Below are 24,065 nucleotides of genomic sequence, written 5' to 3'. Positions count from 1 at the left end.
CCTAAAACACATCGTGTTAAATGGAGCTTAAACTTTTAAAATAACCATATCACTGAGCTCATTGATTAGAATCAATCTGATGAACTAAATTTACAAACCTCGCTATATCACTAATGGTATGAGATAAGAAGTTAAGTGAAAAGATCATTTCATTGAGCATAGTGGTAAAATAGAAAACACATTGGCAATTGTTGTATTAGGCTCCGTTAGTTTGTTTGGATAAATTTTTTTTTTTTTGATGTTTGATTGTTTTAAAATATTTACAAATATATATATATATATATATATATATATATATATATATATTAAAATCTAACAAAAAATAACTTATGGCCTTATTTGGTAAAGTTGTATTTTTCATTTTCTTGCTTTATTTTTATTTCTAGGAAAATGGCAAGTTTTAAAAGTCTTTGCTGTCATTTCTGTCAAAATTAAAATTTGGTAATTGAATTTTTACAAAGAGAAAAGAAAAAATATGTTTGGTAATTTTTTAAAACAAATTGACTCTTTAATTTTCTATTTGAATATAATTGAAAATTAATAAAATAATATTTTTCTAATTGTGAAAAATAATAAAATAGCGTTTTCTCTAATTCTCATTTTGAAAAATAATAAAATAACAGTATTTAAAAACCAAAAAACCTTCATTTGAAGTTGAAGTTGTGAGAATTGTGAAAAAAATGACAACTAGTTTTGTAAAATTTTAAAATGTGAAAAGTCAAAATAGAGTTATCTATTTTGTTAACGTCTAAAAAAATAAAATGAAAATCACAATAGAAAATCAAAACTCAAAGTGTTAACAAACATGGCAGTACTCATCAATTTTTGGATGTCCTACTCCATGAAAAAAATTTATACTAAAAAAAAAAAAAAAAAGAAGAGGAGTCTTATAGTGAAAAATTGTTTGTTTAGAGAATCAAAATCCTGTGTGTTAATTACTATAAAGTGATGTTGTATGTATTTTTTCAATATAATGGTGTTTATTTTTTTATTTGTAATAATATTTTCGTGTGTTTAATTATCAATTTAACAGTATTACAATGATACTACTGTTATAATAGAGTGATCGTAGCATTTTAATATAAAATGTTACACGTGCATCAAAACAATTTTAAAAAATACAGGATCTCTTCTTAATTAAGGGATGATTTGGGTCCCTGTCGAATAATAATACCACGTAATAGATGGATGGTTATAAATTTTGATAGGTGATTGTTTGATGTGATGCCTTATCTATCAAGTTTAACAACTCTATAGTAATAATGCTTGAAATCAGCTAGGGACAGCAGTCACAGCAATATATATATATATATATTATGCATATTTATATCAAATGCAAAGCATGTGGTTTGGCAAAACACATTAAACAAGCATTAAATTTTGTGTATTTAAATTTTAAATCTCCAAATCACACACAAAACACATACCTAACCTGAGGTCCTAAGCTACTTGACCGACATGTTGTGAGCTAGAATAGAAAAAATAGGGAATTGAAATGAATGGTTTCCTTATGCAACACTTCCTTTTATATGTTGGTAAATATATATATATATATATATACACATATTTTTTTGGTAATTAAAAATTTAACATTTCAATAACTTCCTTTTATATTTACCAACATTTCCTTTCTATATTTACCAATAGTAACAAATACTGTGGATCTTTTGATTTTACTTGAGCAATTGAAGAGAAAAAATTAAAAGGGAAAAAAATCAGAGTTAATTTGGTTAGGAATTTTTTTTTTTTAATTTTTTTTAAAAAATTATATGAAAGAATACTTTTATTTAACTGAAATTTCAAAAAATTGAAAACATGCCATGAAAATCTATTTGGATCATTATATTTGATTTTTGAAAATAGTTCTTAAAAATTTAAAAATTATTTTTAAAACATTATAAATAAATAAAAAAAGTTCTCTAACAATTATTTTCGTTTAGTTGAATTTTTAAAAAACTGACAACAAGCCATAAAAATCTGCTTGGACTATATATTTTTTCAACTTTGTTTTTTTTCGAAACAGGAAACTAAAAAGTATTCAATGGAGCATGTTTTTAAAATTACTTCCAAAAAGTTCTTCATACCTTCTTCTAACAAACTAATGGGATTTCATAACTATTCATTCAAAAACAAAAAGAGCACATAAAGTTAAAATGATTTGTCCACCAACTAGGGTTTTGGATTAAAGAAAACAAATTATTGAAGATTCCGCTAATTAAACTAAAAGAAAATAAAATAGAAATGAGTTGTTTTATAATAAATAAACATATATAAATCAAAAAAATTCTTTAGTATTAAGAAAAGTAACGCTATTTATTTGCTACAGTGAATTCTCTTTTGGTGGTCCTTGAGGACATTTCTTTCCTCCTTTCTCCGTTTGTCCAAATTTGTCCCTCGCTTGGACCTCTAGAAAATGCAATGTTGTATCTCATTTGGTGGGTAAAAAGGCTCTTAGGGTGTATTTGGTAGGGAGAGAAGAAAAGAAAAGAAAAGATAGTGTGAGAGTGTATTTAGGTGGGTTAAGTAGAAAAAAAAAGAAGAGAGAATAGGGAGAAATAGGGAGGGATAGCTATCCCTCCCTTAGGGATGTCAATTTTTACCGCCCTGCGGGGGCCCCGCCCTGTCCCGTCCCGTTAATAACGGATATAGGAACACTTGTTATACCGTTGGGGCGGATATGGATACAAATTTTATACCTGCCGAGGGTCACGGGGCGAATAAGGGTTCAATATACATATCCTAGGGGCCCCGCCCCGTCCCGCATATAACTATATTTAATATATATATATATATATATTAATAATTTATTTTAACAGCTTACCCAATTACCCATCTCTTACAATTCTAATTTGGGATGTAAACTTGGTATTAAATTTGCTTTTGTTTTGGTTATGGTGGAAGTTGGAGCTTCGAACTTCTTGTGATTTGGTTGTATTAAATTTTTATTTTTGTTTATTATGTTCTCTGAATTATGTTATGTGCATGTTATTTTTTTTATTTTTGTTGGAATACATAATTTTATTTATGTTGTGTCATTCTGAGCTTTGCACATTTAAATAGCAGGAGTTTAAGTTCCAAAAAGTGGGAGAAAAAAATTTGTTAGTAGGGCGGGCACGGGGGCACAGTATTTCCTAACGGGGCGGGGCTGGATATGAAAATCTAACCCGTCGTGAGTCTTGGGGCGGGCATGGACTTGACAAAAATTAAAAGGGGCGGGGCGGGATTTAGGGAAACCCGCTCCAAACCCGCCCCGTTGCCATCCCTACCCTCCCTATTCCTTATATTATTTCTCTCCTAATTTGAGAAGATATGGAGAGATAGGGAGGGATAGTAAGTTATAAATTATTAATACCAAAAATGCCCTCTACAAATCAATATATAGAAATGTAATTTCATTTATGTTCCAACATGCTTAGTGGAATGCAAGGATGTATGACAATGCTAAAAGTTATTAAAAATTTTAGGATGGGAAGTGATTGGGTCAGATAGGTATAACAAATATAACAAAAATAAAATTTTCACATGCTCATAAAAAAAGGTTAAAGACTGTTAGTACCTTCAACCATGTTGAATGGTTCATCTTAGCCTTGTGTTACTTTTTTTTTTTTTTACTTTTGTTTTTACCCATGGAATTGAATTATAAAAAATAAAAATAATAAGATTTTGGAAATAAATAATATATAAAGTGGTTATGAAAGGATAGGACAGTAATTTGGTCACTATCCTTTATTTTCTTTTCCCTCCTCTATCTTATCCAAATAAGAATAACTATCATTTCTTTTCTTTTCTCCCCTATATATCCAAATACGAATATAAATTATTACTATAATTTATTTATTTTTCTTTTCTCTCCTAACTAATACTATCATTTTTTTTTTCTTTTCTCTCATATTTATCCAAACACACCCTTAAAGTTGAAAGTAGCAATTTAAAGTGGAGCATTTGGCCGGTAATTGTTAAATGTTTTTCTCCTGAACTGTATTAATCCTTCTTTTTAATATAGTCTTATGTTTGGTTAATAATAACCTAGATAAAAGGGTGTTAATATTTGCACCGAAATAAATAAATAAAATTTTTTTTCAAAATAAAGATTTAAAACAATTATTTTTAAATTTGGTCAGAATTATTTTTAATATTTCCAGGGGAGTCGACCGACAATACCTGGGTCGTCGGAGAAGAACAACCGGCAATAACCGGTTGCTTTATATTACAGGCTGTTCACAGCAAAGAATATGTCGAGTGTGTTGCAAGTATATTCATGACGTCACTCCTGTCTTCTTCTGAATATTGACTCACCGACAGCAATAAACGTCAAACGGCTAGTGGCTCCAAGTAACAGAAGTCCGAAAGTGAAATTCTTTGACTGATACAACCAATCAGTTCTCGACACGTCATCGTTCCCACAGTTCCACCTTTAAACGGCAGTTCAGTGAAAGAAGATGGAGATGAGCGTTGGACACGGTTTAGTCAAATGAGCTGTTGAGTTTGATGATAAAGTAGGTACTGTGCTATAAGGACAAAGTATGTATAAAATACAAAGGAATAACAAAATTATATGCATATATATAAACATTAAAATTCAATTTCGACTAGTTTGATTTCTTTGGCCTCTAAACCTTAAACTAAACAAATTTTGTAATTTTTGAAATTGGAACCAAATCATTGTTTGGTATGTTGAGTCACATATCCCAAATTGAAAGTTGTATTTAGATGGACGAAGCTGTGTAATAAGGGTCATTTATCTCACGTTGAATTTGAATGAAAAAGTGATTGAGTGCGTATGTAACATTATCCAACAGGTTAAGTTTTTGGGTAAATGGACAAGCATCTACCCGTTACAGTTAGTATCAGAACCAAACTCAATCATTGATTCGATACTACGCCAAGCGTCCAACTCGGAAGGTGTCCAGGTAAGCCACCCTGGGTACGTAGAGTAACCCGAGCCGTAACGAGGGCGTTGCGAGTTTGAGGGGGGGAGAATTAGGGATGACAAATTATGATACAACACGACACGAGTTAAAAGGGTTTGGGTTTGGTATAAACGGGTTTGAGTCATAAAAAGGTCAACACGATTAACCCGTTTACTTAACCGCGTCGAGTTAGGGTTGAGGGGTTCAACCCGTGTGACCCGTTTATGACTCATTTAACTCAACATGTTATAATTGTGAATATGACTTATATAATATGTTACCTGTTTAAACCCAATTATTATTGATAGTTAAGTCATTTTAACATAAACATTGTCTATGTCTTATGATTTTTCTTTTTATTTTGAATATTTGGATTAATTATGATAAATTTTCTATTATTTAGTATTCTATTAAACATTAAATGTCTCGTTTTGATAAATAGGTCATTAAACGGGTTAATAAGTTTACCTGTTTAATAAACGGGTTAGATTATTGTTGAGAATTCTTGACACGATTATATATTAAAAGGATTGGATTTGGGTTTACCTATTTAGTATAATACCTTTACATTGACACGACACGAATACGACCAATGAACATGAATTACCACCCCTAGGAAGAATGTACACATCGGATCCGGATGAGAAAATAATTGGATATAAATGAATGGGAATGCAGCACTACTCAATAACTTAAGTTTTTAAATAAATGCACAAACGTCCATCCGTTACATTATGAGTTTACGTTGATAAACCTATGTAAGTTTACATAATCTTACGTATATCAATGTATTCGTAAGTATGATTTGGTTCCCCAAATAAACTTTTTTTGCTTCATCCCTAAACTCTCGAATATCTCTTTTAAAATGAAATAAGTTTTTGGATAAATGGACAAGCTCTCACCTGTTACACTGTGAGTCTACTTTGATAAACTTATATAAGTTTACATAATCTTAAGTTATCAATGTAGTGCTATCAATGTATTCGTAAGTATGATTTGGTCCCCCAAATAAACATTTTTGGCTTCATCCCTAGACTCGTGAATATTCCATTTAAAATGAATTTAACTGAATACTAAGTGTAATGAATGATAATTGAACATATAAATAAATAGTTAAAATTGTGAAAAATGTCGCATCAATAAAATGGATCAGATTGTCTTGAAAATGAGTATGCTTGATTTATTCTATATTATCAATCCGATTTTATTACACTGTGTCTGCATCCACATTTAAGATCAGGGTTTCCAGTCTAGTAGAGACAACAGAATTACTAATAATTAATGGGTATAATACTTATTGTGATATTATGTTTAACTAAACTATTATTGTGATATATTGGTTGGGTTATATATTTAATATAAAATATTGAGACAGTATTGAATGTGTATTAACAAGACTAAAACACTCATTATTTCTCTTGATAGTTGATATAATAGAAAATAACTTACTCAAATATTTTTTTTAAGAAAGAAAAAAATATATTTATTTATTTTTGGTTAAGCTGAGCCATAGCTAGCTGCTAGCCAGATATTCAATTACATACTACACTAAGGCTCCATTGTTGTTTGGACGGAAAATGTTTTCTTTGTAAAATATTTTTAAAATATTATTTTTATTTTTTATTTTTCGGAGTTTGGTAACTGTTCACAAAATATTTACTAGATCAAATTTTGTATACAATTAACTCTATTTCTTCAATATTCTTCACCAACAAGGAATATAGTATTCACAATTCTCTCTCTCTCTTTCTTCAATGTTCCTCACCAGCCTAAAATGATACCTCTTAAACCATTCATCTCTCTTCCTTACTTTCCCTTTCTCTCTCCCCACTCGTTACTTTCTCTCTACAGTCTCTCTCTATACCTGAACATATTCTTGATTCAAATCTGTTCCTCGACGAACTCAAATTTGTCTCATCTCTTTTCTCTTCCCTCTTTCTCTATGTATACATATATAGAGGGAAGACTAAAGATTAGATTCGGGAAAACTATATTTAAGTAGAATTAGGAATCATAAATAACAAATGTTATAAGTTTATTTTAAAAGTTGATTTTCAATTCGGTTGAGTTAAGCAAAATAATTATACATGTATTGAAAATTATTATTTAGGTCCAAAAATACCCTCTCAACTCTTATTTCAAAATACCAAAATATCCGTCCTAAATCAAATAATTCTTTTGTTCAATAAATTTAGAAAAACAAGTTTTTCGAGTTGACCTTAAACTTGAAGGGCTTACTTGAAGGGCATTTTTGCATGTGCTGTATATATTTTAAAAAATAAAGAAAAAAAATTGTGCACTTAATTTTAACCGTATTTCCTAATCTATATCGGTTCAAACCTGCAAATTTCAATTTAGAAATATACAAATAATTTAGTAAAAATTCATTATATATATATATATATAATTTTATATATATAATTTGATGGGCACATAAGTTTAACCATATCTCTTAATTTATATCAATATAAACTTGCAAATGTGAAAATTTTCCTGTGCAAAGAAATATATATATAGATAGATACAGACATACAATACACACATGGGAAAGAGATCATGAAAAAACTAAATGGTTACTTCAGTAAATGGTACACCAACAACAATTTTTTTTTATAAAAATAATTGAATTAATTGAACTAAATGATGATCATCTTAAGGAATGCACCACAAAACAAAGAAGATTTATATATTCTTCACATGAAAGAGTTTAATTATATTTTTCTATTTGAGGACTAATATTTGATTGCCTAATATTTTACTTTATTAATTTTTTTTTTTTTTATTATTTGTATAAGTTCTCATATATATATATATGTGTGTGTGTGTGTATGCATGTGAAAGTTGCAACAATATTGTTCATAATTAATGGAAAGATCTTGTTTTCCTATTTGTTTTAAGTAACTAAATTATTTTAAGAAAGTAATTGATTTTAGGGAATAATTTAATATTTTAGAATAGGATATTGGAGGATATTTTAGACCCGAACAATACTTATTGATACATATGTATTTATTTTACATAATTTGAGAAATGAACTTTTAAAATAGATAATTTTGTTATTTAGAATTACTGACTCTATTTAGTTTTTCTATTAAATTTTTAGATTGAGAGAACTGAAAAAAAAAATAGTTATTGAAGGGATATAGGGGTTCAATAAGAATATGAATGGTAAATCCAAACTAACCCGTGAAAAATGACTTCGAATTTTTTTTTGATAAATTAATATGAAAAATAATTTTCTAATATTGGAATTTCCAAATACCGAAAAATAAAAAAAATAGAAGTGTAAAATTACTGACCAGAACTCCAAGTCCTCTTTTCGGTCAGCCGAGCCAAGCTGGATCCTTGCTACCGGATTACACGGTAAGAAATTTTCCGTTTTTGAAGGAAAGAAAAAAGATTAATAAAATAATTCCCAGAAAATTGATAAAAAGACACAGCCATATCCCAGAGTGGAAGTGACACACAGAGAAATAGAGAGTGATGAGAGAGAGATGGCCAATTGATTGAGTGAAGAAGAATCAAAGAATGACCGACCATCTTCACTTTTCGCTCAAATCAACATCTCTGATTTTCAAGATCTCCACATAAAGATCTCACTGTAATCGCTGTATATTTGACTCTGTATTGGCTCTGTTTTCTTTCAAAACATGGAGGCAAATGCTGGACTGGTGGCTGGATCGCACAAGAGGAACGAGTTGGTTCGAATTCGCCACGACTCGGACAGCGGGGTTTGTCTTTTTTTCCCCTTTCCCCTATATTATACATATTTTTTCTTTGGATATGTTTTTTTTTTCAGTTGCAGATTTTTTTTTGGGAAATATTTTCTTTGATTTTTTGCTTTATGGGTGTATTTGGATCTGAATGTTGGTCGTGTTCAAATGAGTTTTGAGCTCAAATTTGGATATTTTTTCATTGAATCAGAAGATATGAACTGGTTGGTTATGATTTTAAGTTCAAAACTAGTGTGAACAGTTTTGTTTTTTCTTTGCATGATATGTAATATTTGATCTGAGAGCTGTTTGATGTGGGGTGAATGCTTAGCCCAAATTTGGGTTCTTTTCATGGAATCAGGTAATGGGCAATTAATTACTACTCCATAATTATATACTTAGATTATAAACGTTTTCTAATATTTTTTTCTTTTATTGTCTTTGTGTTGGATGAAGACATTTGAGTTCAAAGTTTGTGCTTTTTTTCTTTTCTTTTTTAAATGGATTTAATAGAAGGTCAGTTTAATTTTGGGGATTTCAAAACTGGGTTCAAATTTGGGTTTGTGGGGGGTATAATCATGTCGGTACTGTTTGTTTTCAATGTGTTTTGGCATTTACTAGCTAAGATTTTGATAGTCGGAATTGGTAAAGTTTGTGATGCTACAAAAATGGTTGTTCATTCTCTTAGTTTATGGATTAAAGATAAACTTGATAGTCCACTTGAGTGAGTTTTCTGACTATATGTGGAATTTTTAGCCAGATCGACTTTTATTGACTATTTAAGATTTTTGCCCTGGACTTTATTTGTTGATTTGCTATAAAACTTTGGTTTTTGATTGAGCTTTGATGGAACTCTGTGTGCGCGTGCATGTGCTATATGAGACCTCTGACCATTCTTGTGGAGTAGTTTGAGATCATTGTATGCCTGCTTTTGAGGGTTCTTTAGTTGCTTTTGTGTGTGTTGGAAGTTTCTTCAGTTATAGTTCTTAGATGAAAGATTAGAGATGGTGTACTTTTTTTTTTATTTTTTCGATGATGGTGGTGTCTGGCCTCTTAGAGCACCCAATAATCCACCACCGAGTACATGCAATACCCGTCCCACATGCACTGGGAAATTACCAGAAAAATTCCCTGGGGCAAGGGGATTAGAGACACTGCCTTTGTCCCCTTTCTTCCTTTTTGAGTCACATTTAATATTTGCAGCTGACAAGAATTTCTGGCTGCATAACCAACTGGGCCATTAGTGCAGCTCGTATAATCTCTCCTCCCTCAAAGTGGAGGTGAGGGGATTCTTTTTATTATAGATCTGTAAGGTTCTCATGTTTATTCCCAATAAGCTTTTGTGGATTTAATTGTCTGCAATTGTTATTTCTAATTAGCATGTAATTGAAATTCCTTCAATTCAGTTACATCTGAATGAATTGAGTACATGAATAATTGAATTTGCTGATCATTTAAGCACAACATTGTTGCAGATTTGTGTTAATTCATTCAGCTCTATGAAGTCTCTGTTATATTTATTATATGCATTGTTTGTGGACGATGCAGCCCAAGCCCTTGAAGAATTTGAATGGCCAGATATGCCAGATTTGTGGGGATACTGTTGGACTTGCAGCCACTGGTGATGTCTTTGTTGCTTGCAATGAGTGTGCCTTCCCGGTTTGCCGGCCTTGCTATGAGTATGAACGGAGAGATGGAAATCAGTCCTGTCCCCAGTGCAAGACTAGATATAAAAGACACAAAGGTTAGGGTGTTTCTCATTATCTGTTTTAGATTTTATCTCCATAATTTTTTTTTGGTATACAAACATTTGGGGGTAATGGAGTAATGAGTTTTGCATCTATCAGGGAGTCCTCGAGTTGACGGTGACGATGAAGAGGATGATGTTGATGACCTGGAGAATGAGTTTAATTATACCCAAGGAAACAATAAGGCAAGACGGCAGTGGCAGGGAGAAGATGCTGACCTCTCTTCGTCGTCTAGACATGAATCTCAACAACCAATTCCCCTTCTCACCAATGGGCAGCCAGTAAGTGATAACTGATGAGAACAATCTTGGTACATCTCTAGAGTAATGTATCTTTGTACCGTGTGTAGTATGATTTCTAGATTTTTGACTTAGGCTCTTAAGTATTTTAAATATAAATTAATTGCACTATTTTAAAATTTTCAGTATTTTGTTTAATTTGGTATCCAGGGAAAAATATTTCTTAGATTTTCTACTTTAGTGGCTTCGCTCTTCCTCCTTCTCTTACACATATTCTCAGCTCTCTCAAATATGCTGAAAAACTTGTACCTCCCTTGAAACTTTTGTCCTTCAATTTTGAGTTGAAGAGGGCAGTGAATCAGTAGAGAGAAAAACTTTATTTATTCTGATCTCAATATCTTTGCTAGTGGGTTGATTCTTGTAATCACTTTTATTATTGAAAATCAGAATTGAACATGACCCAGTATTGGTAATTGTAAAAAAAAAAATTTAATAATAATAATTTCGTAAGTGCATTAACATATGAATTTCATAATTAGCACTGTCTCGAGAGTATTTGTGAGTTATACCACAGGGAAACACTTCTCACCTCTCTGGATGAGAGCTTAATTGATCTCTTTTCAGTTTCTTTCAAGGATTGAGTTGCTTGTACTAACATGAGTGTTGTATCCGTGATTTATGTTCCAGTTTGATTTTCCTGCCAGTATGCCACACATTGATCCATGCAACCATTCATGCTCAATGTTTTTGGTTATAGAACTTTTTCCTTATCAATTTCTTAAAAAATTTCAGGCATCTGGTGAAATTCCAATTTTTACACCCGATAATCAATCAGTACGAACTACATCAGGTCCTTTGGGCCCTGGTGACAAGCATTCACTTCCATATATTGATCCAAGGCAGCCAGGTATCATGCTAACTTAATCTGTTGATTGGAGATCCTCCAAAGAACTGTACTTTTGTTTGTTTGGCCTCATTAACAGTCATTTAATCATGTCACTCTTTTGTCCTTGTAGTTCCTGTAAGAATTGTAGACCCCTCAAAGGACTTGAATTCTTATGGGCTTGGAAATGTTGACTGGAAGGAAAGGGTTGAAGGCTGGAAACTCAAACAAGAGAAAAATATAGTACAAATGACCAACAAATACACTGAAGGGAAGGGAGACATTGAGGGTACGGGGTCAAATGGAGAAGAACTACAAATGTGAGCACGTTACATTCTTAGTATAGATTCTGCTTTCAGATATTGCTATACTAATTGTAAGAATTTTATAGGTAACTGAACAAATGTTTGATACATGAGAATGAAATTATTCTGTTTCAGTTACCTACCATTGAATAGGGAATAATTTTTATCAAAGAAAAGTTAAAATAATCCTACTATATTTATTTGCATGAATTAGATTATTTTAAGAATGCAAGGAAATTGTAGATTTTTTATTTTTATTTTTTTCATTTACGGTAAAACCCCAGTCAGTTTTAGGTTTCTGTTTGTGACGCTGTATATGGATTTATGTCATCTTTCATCATCTTCACATGTCATTTCATAATGACTTGAATAAAGAAAAGTGAATTTACCATCAAATTCTATGAAGAGAAAATAAATGGTTTTTTAGTCGAATAATCATATGGCCTATGCATCTCTCCCTCTCCATAATGTTAATAGATTCTTTATGTCACAGGGCTGATGATGCTCGCCAACCTATGAGCCGTGTGGTGCCTATTCATTCTTCTCACCTTACCCCTTACCGTGTTGTAATCATACTTCGGCTGATTATCTTGGGCTTCTTCTTGCAATATCGTTGTACTCATCCAGTAAAGGATGCTTATCCTTTGTGGCTGACATCAGTTATCTGCGAGGTCTGGTTTGCGTTGTCATGGCTTCTGGATCAGTTTCCAAAGTGGTTTCCCATCAACCGTGAGACCTACTTAGACAGGCTTGCAATGAGGTTAGTTGGATTTGTTTAATTTATGGAACATCCCCAATACAAACGATAGTTGGTTGCTAAGTGGTTTTAGGTTTTAACCATAAGGATCTCTTTTGGGTTGGTTATGTTTCCACATTAATCATTGTTATCTATTTTATCAGATATGATAGGGAAGGGGAACCTTCACAGTTAGCGCCTGTAGATGTATTCGTCAGTACAGTGGATCCTCTGAAAGAGCCTCCTCTCGTTACTGCCAACACTGTGTTGTCTATCCTCTCTGTGGATTACCCTGTCGACAAAGTCTCTTGTTATGTTTCAGATGATGGGTCAGCAATGTTAACCTTTGAAGCCCTCTCTGAGACGTCAGAGTTTGCAAGAAAATGGGTGCCCTTCTGCAAGAAGCACAGCATCGAGCCTAGGGCCCCTGAATTTTATTTTGCTCAAAAGATTGATTACTTGAAGGACAAGATACAGCCTTCTTTTGTGAAAGAGCGCAGGGCAATGAAGGTAATTGATGAATGATGAGATTTGCATAATTTAATGTTGGATTGGCTTTCTGATTATGTTTCTCAGCTGCTGTTACCCATACTTTATAGTAACACACAATGCTCTGTGAACCCTCACAATGATTTTTTTGATAGAACAAATGGTTGATGATGGGGAACCAATCATTTTCATTTAGCAACTAGAAACAAAAAAGTATAGTAACATGATAGTAAATGGTGCTTTGTCAACCCTTACAGTGAATTTTTAAAAGAACAAATGGTTGAAATGATGGGGAACCGATTGTAACTGTTTCTCATTTGGCAGCAAGAAACAAAAGTATGGCAGTGGCTGATTTCTCAATTCTGGAGATATATGCTGATTACATAATGTGGCAGAAACATTCCTCCTTTTAACCGGTCTTGTTTTAATTCTACAAGAACATCATCTCCAGTTTCTCCTTCATTTTGAATAATAAAGTGTGTAACTAAAATGTCCCTTTTTGGTATCTCTTGATCCTTGATCTTACTATATCGCCACGTATTTCTACTTTGCTAAATTTACATTCCATAAATTTAATACTACTTATCTTAAATCCTCTGATTTTAGAGCTTATCTTCAGACCTTTTAATTAAAATTATCCCCACTTCAGTTTCACCAGTTAAAACAATATAATCAGTAAAAGCTTGCATATGGAACCTTATCATAAACATGATTAGTGAATTCATCATTGGAAATAGGATTAGAAAATAAAAAAGCACATATACAACTTAGTACAGTAAACCACCCTTCCCCCTTCTTCATCTTCCCCCACTTTCCAGGATGTGGTCTAAAATAGAAGTGTATGTTTACATTCAAATGGTCAAAGGTTTGATATGCTGCATTTGTTTTCGTACAGAGTGTCTGAATTTGCAATAACTTGCAAGTATCAGAGCGATCAGCTTCAGAAGTATTGAGTTGAATATATGGCAGAACATTTGAAGAATATTGTCAAGACTGTTTTAAATTTTCAGCAAACTATATATCTCCCTTCTTTATTAGTAATAATTTTATAAAACAATTTGTTTCACAGAGAGAGTATGAAGAATTCAAGGTACGAATTAATGCTCTTGTTGCAAAAGCACAAAAAACGCCCGAAGAAGGTTGGACAATGCAAGATGGAACTCCTTGGCCTGGAAATAATCCTAGGGATCATCCGGGAATGATCCAGGTCTTCTTAGGGCACAGTGGTGGCCTTGATACAGATGGGAATGAGCTACCTCGGCTGGTTTACGTTTCTCGTGAGAAGCGTCCAGGTTTCCAGCATCACAAGAAAGCCGGGGCAATGAATGCATTGGTTTGTGATTCCATAGTGATTCCATAGTTTTATTTAACACGCTAATTTTCTTTTAAACATTGGTATTTAGCGTAGTTTTATTTATTATATTTTTTTATATTTTACAGATTCGCGTTTCAGCTGTCCTGACCAATGGTGCATATCTTTTGAATGTCGATTGTGATCACTACTTCAATAACAGCAAAGCTCTTAAAGAAGCCATGTGTTTCATGATGGATCCTGCTCTTGGAAGGAAAACCTGTTATGTACAGTTCCCACAGCGTTTTGATGGCATTGACATGCATGATCGATACGCCAATCGCAATATTGTCTTTTTTGATGTAGGTTGCAGATGATGCGTTGTGACCATTTCAGTTTTATTTATCAACATTATCTTTTGTTACACTGTTTAATTTATTGTATTCTGGCCCTATGTTGCAGATCAACTTGAAAGGATTGGATGGCATTCAGGGTCCAGTCTATGTGGGAACTGGATGTTGTTTCAACAGGCAAGCTCTGTACGGGTATGATCCAGTTTTAACTGAGGCAGATTTGGAGCCAAACATTATTGTTAAGAGTTGTTGTGGCTCAAGGAAGAAAGGAAGGAGTGGTGACAAGAAGTATATTGATAAGAAGAGAGCGGCTAAAAGAACTGAATCCACCATTCCCATTTTCAATATGGAGGATATGGAAGAGGGTGTTGAAGGTAGATCTTTATAATAAGTTTTTTATCTTATTCTTTTGAAAAATTATGCTTTAATATTATGTTTCATCGTATCAATTATCGAGTAGGCCGAGTTTACAAATGCAGACACAGTCCTGCAGACATGTACATACAGAAACCCACCAACCTGCGCATCCAGCAACCCACACATACTTGGAGAGGAGGTATAGGGGAAAGGCAGGGGAGAACTTAGGGGAAAGGCAGGGAGAACTTAGAGCAATGTTTTCATAATTAGTGGCTTTGAACCATTTTGTTTTGAGGTTTTTATCCAACAGTAATTTGGGAATATCTCATTTTATTTTATTTTGTTTGGTTATCGCAAAGCTTATTTTATTTTGGAGATCTACTACCAAGTTTAGATGCATTATTTTGGTGTCAAGTCAGTTCATTTGATTATGATTTTTTTACACTAAATTTTCCAGTAACTTGACAAGACCTCACTCAAGTTGTGAAACTTCATACTCCTTTTCAATTTTGATTAAATTAATGGTGAAACTGATACTGGTGGGGAATTACTGGAATCATTCTTTTTGTTAACTGCATTCCTTATTGATACAGGATATGATGATGAGAAATCACTTCTTATGTCCCAGAAGAGCTTAGAGAAGCGATTTGGTCAGTCTCCAGTTTTTATTGCTGCCACCTTTATGGAGCAGGGTGGCATTCCACAATCAACCAATCCTGCGACTCTTCTAAAAGAAGCTATTCATGTTATTAGCTGTGGATACGAGGACAAGACTGAGTGGGGCAAAGAGGTAGTTGTTATAGCAATATGGCATATATAAGACATGATTTGGCTTCTTTTATTGAATGTTGTTGCATTTTGAAAGATGAATTAGTTAAAGTTTCTTATTTGTCTAAAATCAGATTGGATGGATCTATGGCTCTGTGACTGAAGATATTTTAACTGGGTTTAAGATGCATGCACGAGGATGGATTTCAATCTATTGCATGCCTCCTCGCCCTGCATTTAAGGGGTCTGCTCCCATCAATCTTTCTGATCGTCTGAATCAGGTTCTTCGGTGGGCCTTGGGGTCAATTGAGATTCTACTGAGCAGACATTGCCCAATATGGTATGGGTACAATGGAAGACTGAAGCTCTTGGAGAGACTGGCATACATTAATACCATAGTCTATCCTCTCACCTCTATCCCACTACTTGCTTATTGTACACTTCCCTCTATCTGTCTTCTTACAGAGAAATTCATCATTCCCGAGGTATGTGATGAATTCCGCTTTGTTTTGCTGAGCATTCATCTAATAAATCTATCAAGCATCAACCTAATCTTTGCCGATTACTTGAATTTCTTTGTATGTTTGCAAACACTACCTCATGAGGGCTCGTTTGAAGCCAAAAGTTTAGCCTAAAAGGCCGTTAAATAATTGACCATATTGGATCTGGTTATCTCATGTTCTCCATGTTCTGAAAATCCAACCAAAATAACTGAATGCATTCAAATGCAGAAACATTGTGAGGATTAGATTGGCTTCTCTCTACTCGTGTTTATCCTTAATATTATGTTTTATGGCGAGCTCTTACAAATCTGTTATACTTGTCTGCAGATAAGCAATTTTGCTAGCATGTGGTTCATTCTGCTCTTCGTGTCTATTTTTGCAACCGGAATACTGGAGCTCAGGTGGAGTGGTGTGAGTATTGAGGACTGGTGGAGAAATGAACAGTTTTGGGTCATTGGTGGTACATCGGCTCATCTCTTTGCTGTCTTCCAAGGTCTCTTGAAAGTGCTTGCTGGGATTGATACCAACTTCACTGTCACTTCAAAGGCATCTGATGAAGACGGGGATTTTGCGGAGCTTTATGTGTTCAAATGGACATCTCTGCTCATTCCTCCGACCACAGTACTTGTTGTAAACATGGTCGGTATTGTTGCCGGAGTTTCATATGCCATAAACAGTGGGTATCAGTCATGGGGTCCTCTATTCGGCAAGCTGTTCTTTGCCTTTTGGGTCATTGTCCATCTTTATCCCTTCCTCAAAGGTTTGTTGGGTCGGCAAAATCGTACTCCCACCATTGTCATTGTCTGGTCCATCCTCCTTGCTTCCATTTTCTCCCTTCTATGGGTACGGATTGATCCGTTTACTTCAGACACCACAAAAACTGCTTCAAGAGGTCAATGTGGCATCAATTGCTAGGTTTCAAGCTCACCATTGTGTAGATAAAAAGTTTTTTAAGGCATTGAAAGCACATGTAGGAGGCCCTAAGTTATGTTGTACTATTGTTCTTTGTCTGAGTGATGGATGAAGGCATCAGAGAGACCCTTGTTTATTTTGGGCCCGTTTGTTCTTTATGTAATCTTCACCTTGATAATCTTGTGTGGATAAGAGTCGGTCATTACGAGAATAGGTCTCTCAAACTTTAGTTTTGATTTTGTTGTCATTGTGTAGTATTTAATTGATTTATTGTCAAGAACATACAACGAACAATTTATGGGATTAGTTCCTTTGAAAGAGAAATTTGTGACTGTATTATTCTATTTTAATTCCAGCTATGGAGACCCTTTTGATTTGATGATATATGTGTGTGTGTATATTATATATATATATATATATAAAGGAAAGGGAAATAAAAAAGGAAAGGGTTGCAAGAAAATATGCTTTTTTTAATTTTATAATCTATGTAAATATATGATTAAATGGTCAAGTTTTATCAATATTTATTATACTAACAGCAGTGGATCATAGGGAAGCAATGAAGCGGAAACTTGAAACCACAAATCCACAATGTAGAATCCAAAGCACTTGCATTGGGCAAGTTTTGTACGGTAGATGATTAATGCACTGGCAAAATGTTCTAGAAGTAAAGAACGAGGGTGTTAACGTGAGGAACAATCTTTTCATAAAGAAGTAAGATTACTTGCTTATAACTTTTTTCAAATTTTATAATGACAGAACATACTGTACAAGATTTATTCTTTTTTATTTTTAATTATCGATTTTCAATTATCGATAACAATAGTGTGACATTTTGATACTATTGTTAAAAAAAACATACTCAAATTAACAAACTTGAGTCTAATTTGAAGGATGTGAGCCTAACTTAAATTTTAAAAAATAAAATCAAATTGGATTCTAGTTGGAGTTGTTGGATTGAACTTTGGGTTAGACCCGAACTTGAATTGAGCTCGGTTAATTCTTCCGTGCCATTAAAAAAAAAAAAAAAAAATGTCCCGTAGCAACACGTCGTCGTTTTGTAATGATTTTATTGCCAGAAATTAACACACTGCCTCGTCAGAAGAACCATTTATAAAAGGGAGGAGCAGATTGGCCAAGGGCTTTTGAGCGAATATATCCCCTTGTCCGGAACTTCTAGAGAGAGAAAGAGATTGTAGAGAGAGAAAATTAGGGTTTCAGATTGGTTCATACATACCATAATTCAGAATGGAGGCGATAACTGCGGGAGTGACCAACATGAACATCACAGATTCTCACAAGAGGAATCGCATCCAGGTCTCCAACACCAAAAAACCCCTCTTCTTCTATGTCAACCTCGCCAAGGTATATACCCACATTATTTCTCTCTTTCTCTCTATATCTATATCTATACCTATATCTATATAAATATGTGAGCGTTTGTCTACATATATGTGTATAGACATGTAGAACTATATATAGGGGTATCTATCTAGAATTTTCTGTGAATAATTGTTACGAAACAGCCCTTTTTTAAAGTGACGGACATGATGATTTTTTATCTTGGCTGTCAAACGAAACATCATAATATATTGGTTTTTATGCATACTATCTGTTCTAACTGAAACCTAAAAATTGTGTTCTATCAGTTGATTACATGATTTCCCTTTTGCCAGTAAAAATGATGACATTCAAGACTATTGATTTCTTTTATTTTACCGTGATTTTGTAGCTGAGGCTCTTTTTGTTTTGACTGAAAATGATATAAGCCCGAATAAAGTTATAATTGTATTTGAGGGAATAGAAGAATGAGAGGATCAATTGTCTAAAAATTCAGATACCCTTTTGTACGCGGAACCAGGTGTTTCAGAAAGGTATTTTGGTCTGGTGGTATGTGATAATGGTTGTGATAATAAGTCAGTTGCATTGATAATGACTAAGAGAATCTCCTAGTTTAGTTCTGTTCTTTGGCTTGATTATAAAATCATTACAGTAACGTAAAGCTACACACATGTATGCAGCCTTGCGTTTCGGTCTTATCATTAATTTGTGCTTTGATTAATTATCTTTGCAGAGGTATCTACAACAATACAATGAGGTGGAACTCTCTGCACTGGGAATGGGTATTAATTTTAATCTCCTTTTTATAAAACAATATATGAGTTTTGGTATTGATTAGTTTATTCCTTTGATATTTCTTCTTATTGTTAATAATTCTTCTCACTTGCCAATTGAAAGCAGTTTGATATTTCTACAACATTTATCAAGAACTGAATTATTTTTGTTGCGTATTATGACTTTAGTGATAGGAAGATGTTCCCTCTGCTGTCCTCTTGTATTGCATTGATGAGATAGATAATTGCATTATGTCATTCAAATTGATCAAGGTTGTTTCCATTCATTGTTTCGAGTTTGGACAAAGGAGATGATAAGATATAGAACCTGACTCTTAATATAGCAATTGCAAAAATATATCATCATATACGACTTTATATTGCAAGTATTCATACTCTCTCTCTCTCTCTCTCTCTCTCTCTCTATCTCATACACACACACACATATATATGTATATATGTTATCTCTAGGTTAACAGTTAGGATGTTTGTTTTCCATTTACACAATACACAATATAAACTTTAAATGCTTATCAAAGGGGAAAAATGAGGTATAAACTTTAAACAACATGACATTGAAGAGCAGATTGTAAGTTGTTTTGTCACATCTATGCCCACTGGTGCCAGTCTTTGTTACATGGACTCTTTTAAAGTAATGAAGTACCCGTCGGACACGTATCCCTCGGACATGGGTATGGGATATGTGTCCGACACTTTTGATTGGACATGTAGTTAAAAAACATATCTTATCATTTAATTACATTATATTATTACTTTAAAATGAGTTAAATGTCTATATTGAACATCATATTAGATAAAACATTACTTTACTCTATAAAATAAAATAAAATAATTAATAAAATGAATATTTAGCCGCGTCTGTGTGTCCTTCTGTTTGGAGATTTGACACGTCTGACGCATGGATACCCGTGTTCGACTCCCGTACCCGAGTCCATGTAACATAGGTCCCAATTAGTCATTCTTAATCATCTTGCCTAATGTTGATGACCTTATGCTAATTTCATATGTGAGCTACTTAATTTCACTCCGTGTTTTGCTTCCTGTGGTAATTTTCATGCATCCAATCCTATGTCTGGATAAAGGAGGGTTGTGGTAGGGAGATGCTAAAATAAAACATGTAGTCACATGTTCTGAACATGGGATGTTAAGAATTTATAGTTGGGTTATTTCCCTGGATTTAAGGTATAGCTTACAGAGAACTGACTGGAGGAGTCAGATACATGTAGCTAACCCAAGTAGTTTGGATTAAGGTTGCCTGAGTGGAATTAGTCAACAGTTGAACTCAAGAATGAAGGGGGTGGTGCTGACACATTTCTTGTAGTTTTGGGTTAATCGATTCGTTCTCATCATCATTGCCTTAGCTTTGTTCAAGTGTATATCACCACAGGATAAGCTTTAGGGAAAATTTTCTTAGGTATCTAAATAAATCAATCAAGAGTCTTGGAAGTCGAAGGTTCTCAAGTGATTTGGAAGTCTTTGGATGTCTATGCAGTATATGCTTATTATGTTTTTCCTTCAGCTGTCCTTGTAGTTTCTGTGCATCGACACAGATAGGTTGAAGGTTGCATGGTCAAAGTTGTAATTTTGTTATCCTTGATCTCTTTTTTCTTAATGAACACATACATACATAAAGAACTCCCATCGGTTTAACTCTCATCAGCTTAACTTTCATCAGCTACGTTCTGAACTATTGATTGGAAATTGAGTCAATGGAACTTATTTATTGGCAGAATCTGTAATGGTTAAATTGTTCTCTAGGGAGATAACATATATACTTTGGAAGCCCTGAATGAACGTTATGTTATGCTTATAATTTTCATCTCTCTCTTTTTTTTTTAAATGCATTACTGTTGCTTGGGTATTGCAGACTTTCACATTTGGTATTGGTGACAATCCTATGAATATAGGCTTCTCTTTGGTTTTCTGAAGGATTAACATGTTACATTTTGTCTACAGCCATTGCTACAGTAGTCACAGTTGCCGAAATTCTGAAGAATAATGGATTTGCTGTTGAAAAAAGTGAGATTCCAACTTCTTTCCCAAATTCTCCGTCTTCCCCTGCTCCCTCCATTCTTTATGGCTTTGTAGACATTTTGAAAGTATTTTGTAATAACATTTTCATATGCAGAGATTAGGACACTTACCATTGACATGAGGGATGAACCAGAAAGGCGACCTGTCTCAAAAGCAAAGGTAATTTGGGAATTGCATATTAGATTTAGTTGAATCCAATTGGTGTATGGTTTAAGAGATATCCTGTTCCGCTTTCGAGATTCTTTGGCATCCTTAGTTGGAAAAGTATAGAATTTGAGAATTAATACCTCCAATAAATCTGGAACAAGCATGCTGTTGAAAAAATATATATAATAAGACAATGGAAACATTCTTGCATAATGCCTACCTTATGTTTTATGAAGATTAGGAGGCATTGTGCTCTTTACTTACTGGGTCAGTGTTCAAAAGAAAGTAGGCATGATAAGATTCTTTCAGCAACTTAGTTTCAATTACAAGTTGTGGATTAAGGCTTGCTTAGTTTGTTAAGCCATTCGATTATATTATTTTATGGATTATGGAAGAACTTCCAATAAGTTTGGGAACAGTATGTACATGGCATTGTGCAACGATGGAAGTTCAATTTCTCAAATATGAAAAAGCCACTTTGTATGAATGATGTCAAAGGTCAGGTGTCTATACGTAGTTTACCCTTTTTCTTTTGATAGGTGAGATTGTATTAGAAAGCGTTCAAATGGGGAATGCATCCCGCAAAAGTTTCACAAGGCCAAATAGGGCCCCGAGACTCTCAAAGGGTCCAAAAATCAACTCTCTCACCCATGGATTACAATCTCTCCCAGGAACCCAACAAAACGAGAACAAATATTAGAGAACTTCAGTGCTCCAATAGTAGTCTTCTCTCCACCAAAGGATCTCTTGTTAAGCTCTTTCCATAAACACCACCAAACACACAAGTACGCAACTGTCCAAAAGTCACAGGCTTGGGCACCCATCGTACCTCCTCTCCAAGCCTCAGTCATGTCTCTCGAGGACCGAGGCATAACCCATTGGACCCCAATCATCCTTTACATCGTCTGTTAGTGGGATCAATACTAGATAACCACAGTTTTTTCAAATAATGCCAAGGTTGGATTTTGTATCTAGTCTATCCTTGCGTTTGGAGGACCAAAACAGGATAATCCCTTTTTTTTTCTCCCTGAACCTTCTTGATGTTTGTTCCAGTCTTTTGGGAGAGCATGTCACATTTTTAGTTTTAGTTGCCTTTATGAACGTAAGAGGATTTAGTTACTGCTGCCTTATTATATCGACTCTCTTAAGGTTGTCACCTGGTCATTTTTCACTGGTGATAGTAGAAATGGTTCTTTTGGTTTACACACGGCCTCTAAAGTGGAATTTAATGGGAAGCATCCTTTGCTTGCATTATTTGCATATATCTAGTTTATAATTATCTCCTTGTAGTTTATGTTTAAAATGGCACTTTTGGTGTAATGCTGAACCTAAACTCATGGGTTGGGTTTAGGTTGAAAGCATAGCTTTTAGGCTTGGGTTGGTCTGTCTCTAAGTTGGCTCACTGAACTTGGATTAGCTTTCGGTCAACTTTTACAGCTGAAAACATGGGCTTGGTTGTTTTTCTGGCAATCTTGCATGGTATTTGTAAGGCTCGATTTTTCTGGGCATATATTGAGATGTTGCTGTTATTTTTCTTTTGTAGATTGAAATACTGCTGGGAAAGACGGAGAACTTTGACGAGTTGATGGCTGCTGAGGCAGAGGCAAGGGAACTTGGTGTTGAAGAGTAGCAGAGCTGAAACATATGTTTCTTGAAATTTGGTTTGTTAGTGGACTTTCATCTGTCAAGTTCCTTTAGTTCTTTATAGTGGACATCACCTCATCCTTTCCCCCAAACATGAAAAAGGAAAAAAGAAAAAGGAAAAAAAGGAGAGGATATGATTAAGGGTAATTTCTAGGTTTGCATTAAGTAGATGTTATCTGAGGATTTGATATTTTTTGTGTGTAAAGAGAAAAATGGCATTGTTACTCAAATTTTATTGTTTTGTTTATGTCAGCTCCATATCACATGATTAAATATTGAGATAATGTGGCATATAATTATATAGTCGAAGATGCTACTATGAGGGTTTCCTAACTTGATCTAGTGTCCTCCACATTAATATAATGTGTTAGTGGTATATAACAACGAGAGGATGTTAAACAAGCTGGTTCTGCAATTTTTTGTGCAATTCGATTAGTTTTCCGTCATCATATATTCTCTGATTTCAGAAATGAGTGAACTATGTGTGAGAATTAGAGGACACTAATCAAAATCGGTGCTGAATTTTTGGTAGCGAACTTTTCAGTTGCCACCAAAATCTGATCCCAGGCTTCTGATTTGATCAATTGTACTTGCTCCAAATTTTCAAGTCCAAGGACCCAGTGAGACTGATGGGTTAGTCTGGGGCTTCTAATTAGGCCCAAAAAAGGACGATTGTAATATGGGGTTGTGAAGCAACACCAAGTGGTGCTAATCTTCTTATTGGCTGGCCAATTTTGATGGTAAATGTCATGAGGCCAGAGAAGAGGAAAAATGTTGATTCTTTATTTTTGGTTAAAAATTTAGCAATTGTTTACCCAAAAAGAAATAGCAATTGCCTAATATCTAATTTGGCAGTGGTATTGCTTCTCCTCTTCTGCTGTCAAAATGAGCATTGGCA

The 24,065-nt window shown here is 33.8% G+C and overlaps 2 protein-coding genes across 2 annotated transcripts; both read left to right on the top strand.

Moving 5' to 3' along the window:
* Positions 1 to 8,342: 8,342 nt before the first annotated feature.
* Positions 8,343 to 17,557, top strand: LOC132286304 (cellulose synthase A catalytic subunit 1 [UDP-forming]). The gene is made up of 13 exons (XM_059788621.1): positions 8,343 to 8,641; positions 10,172 to 10,367; positions 10,471 to 10,652; positions 11,403 to 11,517; positions 11,627 to 11,813; positions 12,292 to 12,558; positions 12,699 to 13,044; positions 14,093 to 14,356; positions 14,464 to 14,676; positions 14,777 to 15,041; positions 15,618 to 15,814; positions 15,927 to 16,277; positions 16,623 to 17,557. Exons 1-13 carry the CDS (start codon positions 8,561 to 8,563, stop codon positions 17,208 to 17,210), a joined length of 3,252 nt encoding a protein of 1,083 aa, XP_059644604.1. The 5' UTR covers positions 8,343 to 8,560; the 3' UTR covers positions 17,211 to 17,557.
* Positions 17,558 to 18,341: 784 nt separating this feature from the next.
* On the top strand, positions 18,342 to 23,500 carry LOC132284567 (uncharacterized protein At2g34160-like). Its single transcript, XM_059786677.1, has 5 exons — positions 18,342 to 18,572; positions 19,282 to 19,330; positions 21,299 to 21,361; positions 21,471 to 21,535; positions 23,067 to 23,500. The coding sequence occupies exons 1-5, from the start codon at positions 18,456 to 18,458 to the stop codon at positions 23,151 to 23,153; spliced, it is 381 nt and encodes a 126-aa protein (XP_059642660.1). The 5' UTR covers positions 18,342 to 18,455; the 3' UTR covers positions 23,154 to 23,500.
* The last annotated feature ends 565 nt before the right edge of the window (positions 23,501 to 24,065 follow it).

Source organism: Cornus florida, unplaced genomic scaffold (genome assembly GCF_030987335.1).
Source record: "Cornus florida cultivar Cherokee Brave unplaced genomic scaffold, ASM3098733v1 CherokeeBrave_3.0.0_Hap2_Chr11, whole genome shotgun sequence".
Taxonomy (NCBI): domain Eukaryota; kingdom Viridiplantae; phylum Streptophyta; class Magnoliopsida; order Cornales; family Cornaceae; genus Cornus; species Cornus florida.
The sequence above is the reverse complement of the archived record's forward strand: the minus strand, read 5'-3'. Positions and strand labels throughout refer to the sequence as shown.

Coding starts and splice junctions, on each gene's coding strand:
- LOC132286304 (XM_059788621.1), top strand. CDS start 8,561: ATGGAGGCAAATGCTGGACTGGTGGCTGGATCGCACAAGAGGAACGAG. Junction 10,653..11,402: donor TTCTCACCAATGGGCAGCCA/GTAAGTGATAAC, acceptor AAAAAATTTCAG/GCATCTGGTGAAATTCCAAT. Junction 14,357..14,463: donor CCGGGGCAATGAATGCATTG/GTTTGTGATTCC, acceptor TATATTTTACAG/ATTCGCGTTTCAGCTGTCCT.
- LOC132284567 (XM_059786677.1), top strand. CDS start 18,456: ATGGAGGCGATAACTGCGGGAGTGACCAACATGAACATCACAGATTCT. Junction 18,573..19,281: donor TCTATGTCAACCTCGCCAAG/GTATATACCCAC, acceptor TTATCTTTGCAG/AGGTATCTACAACAATACAA. Junction 21,362..21,470: donor TGGATTTGCTGTTGAAAAAA/GTGAGATTCCAA, acceptor TTTCATATGCAG/AGATTAGGACACTTACCATT.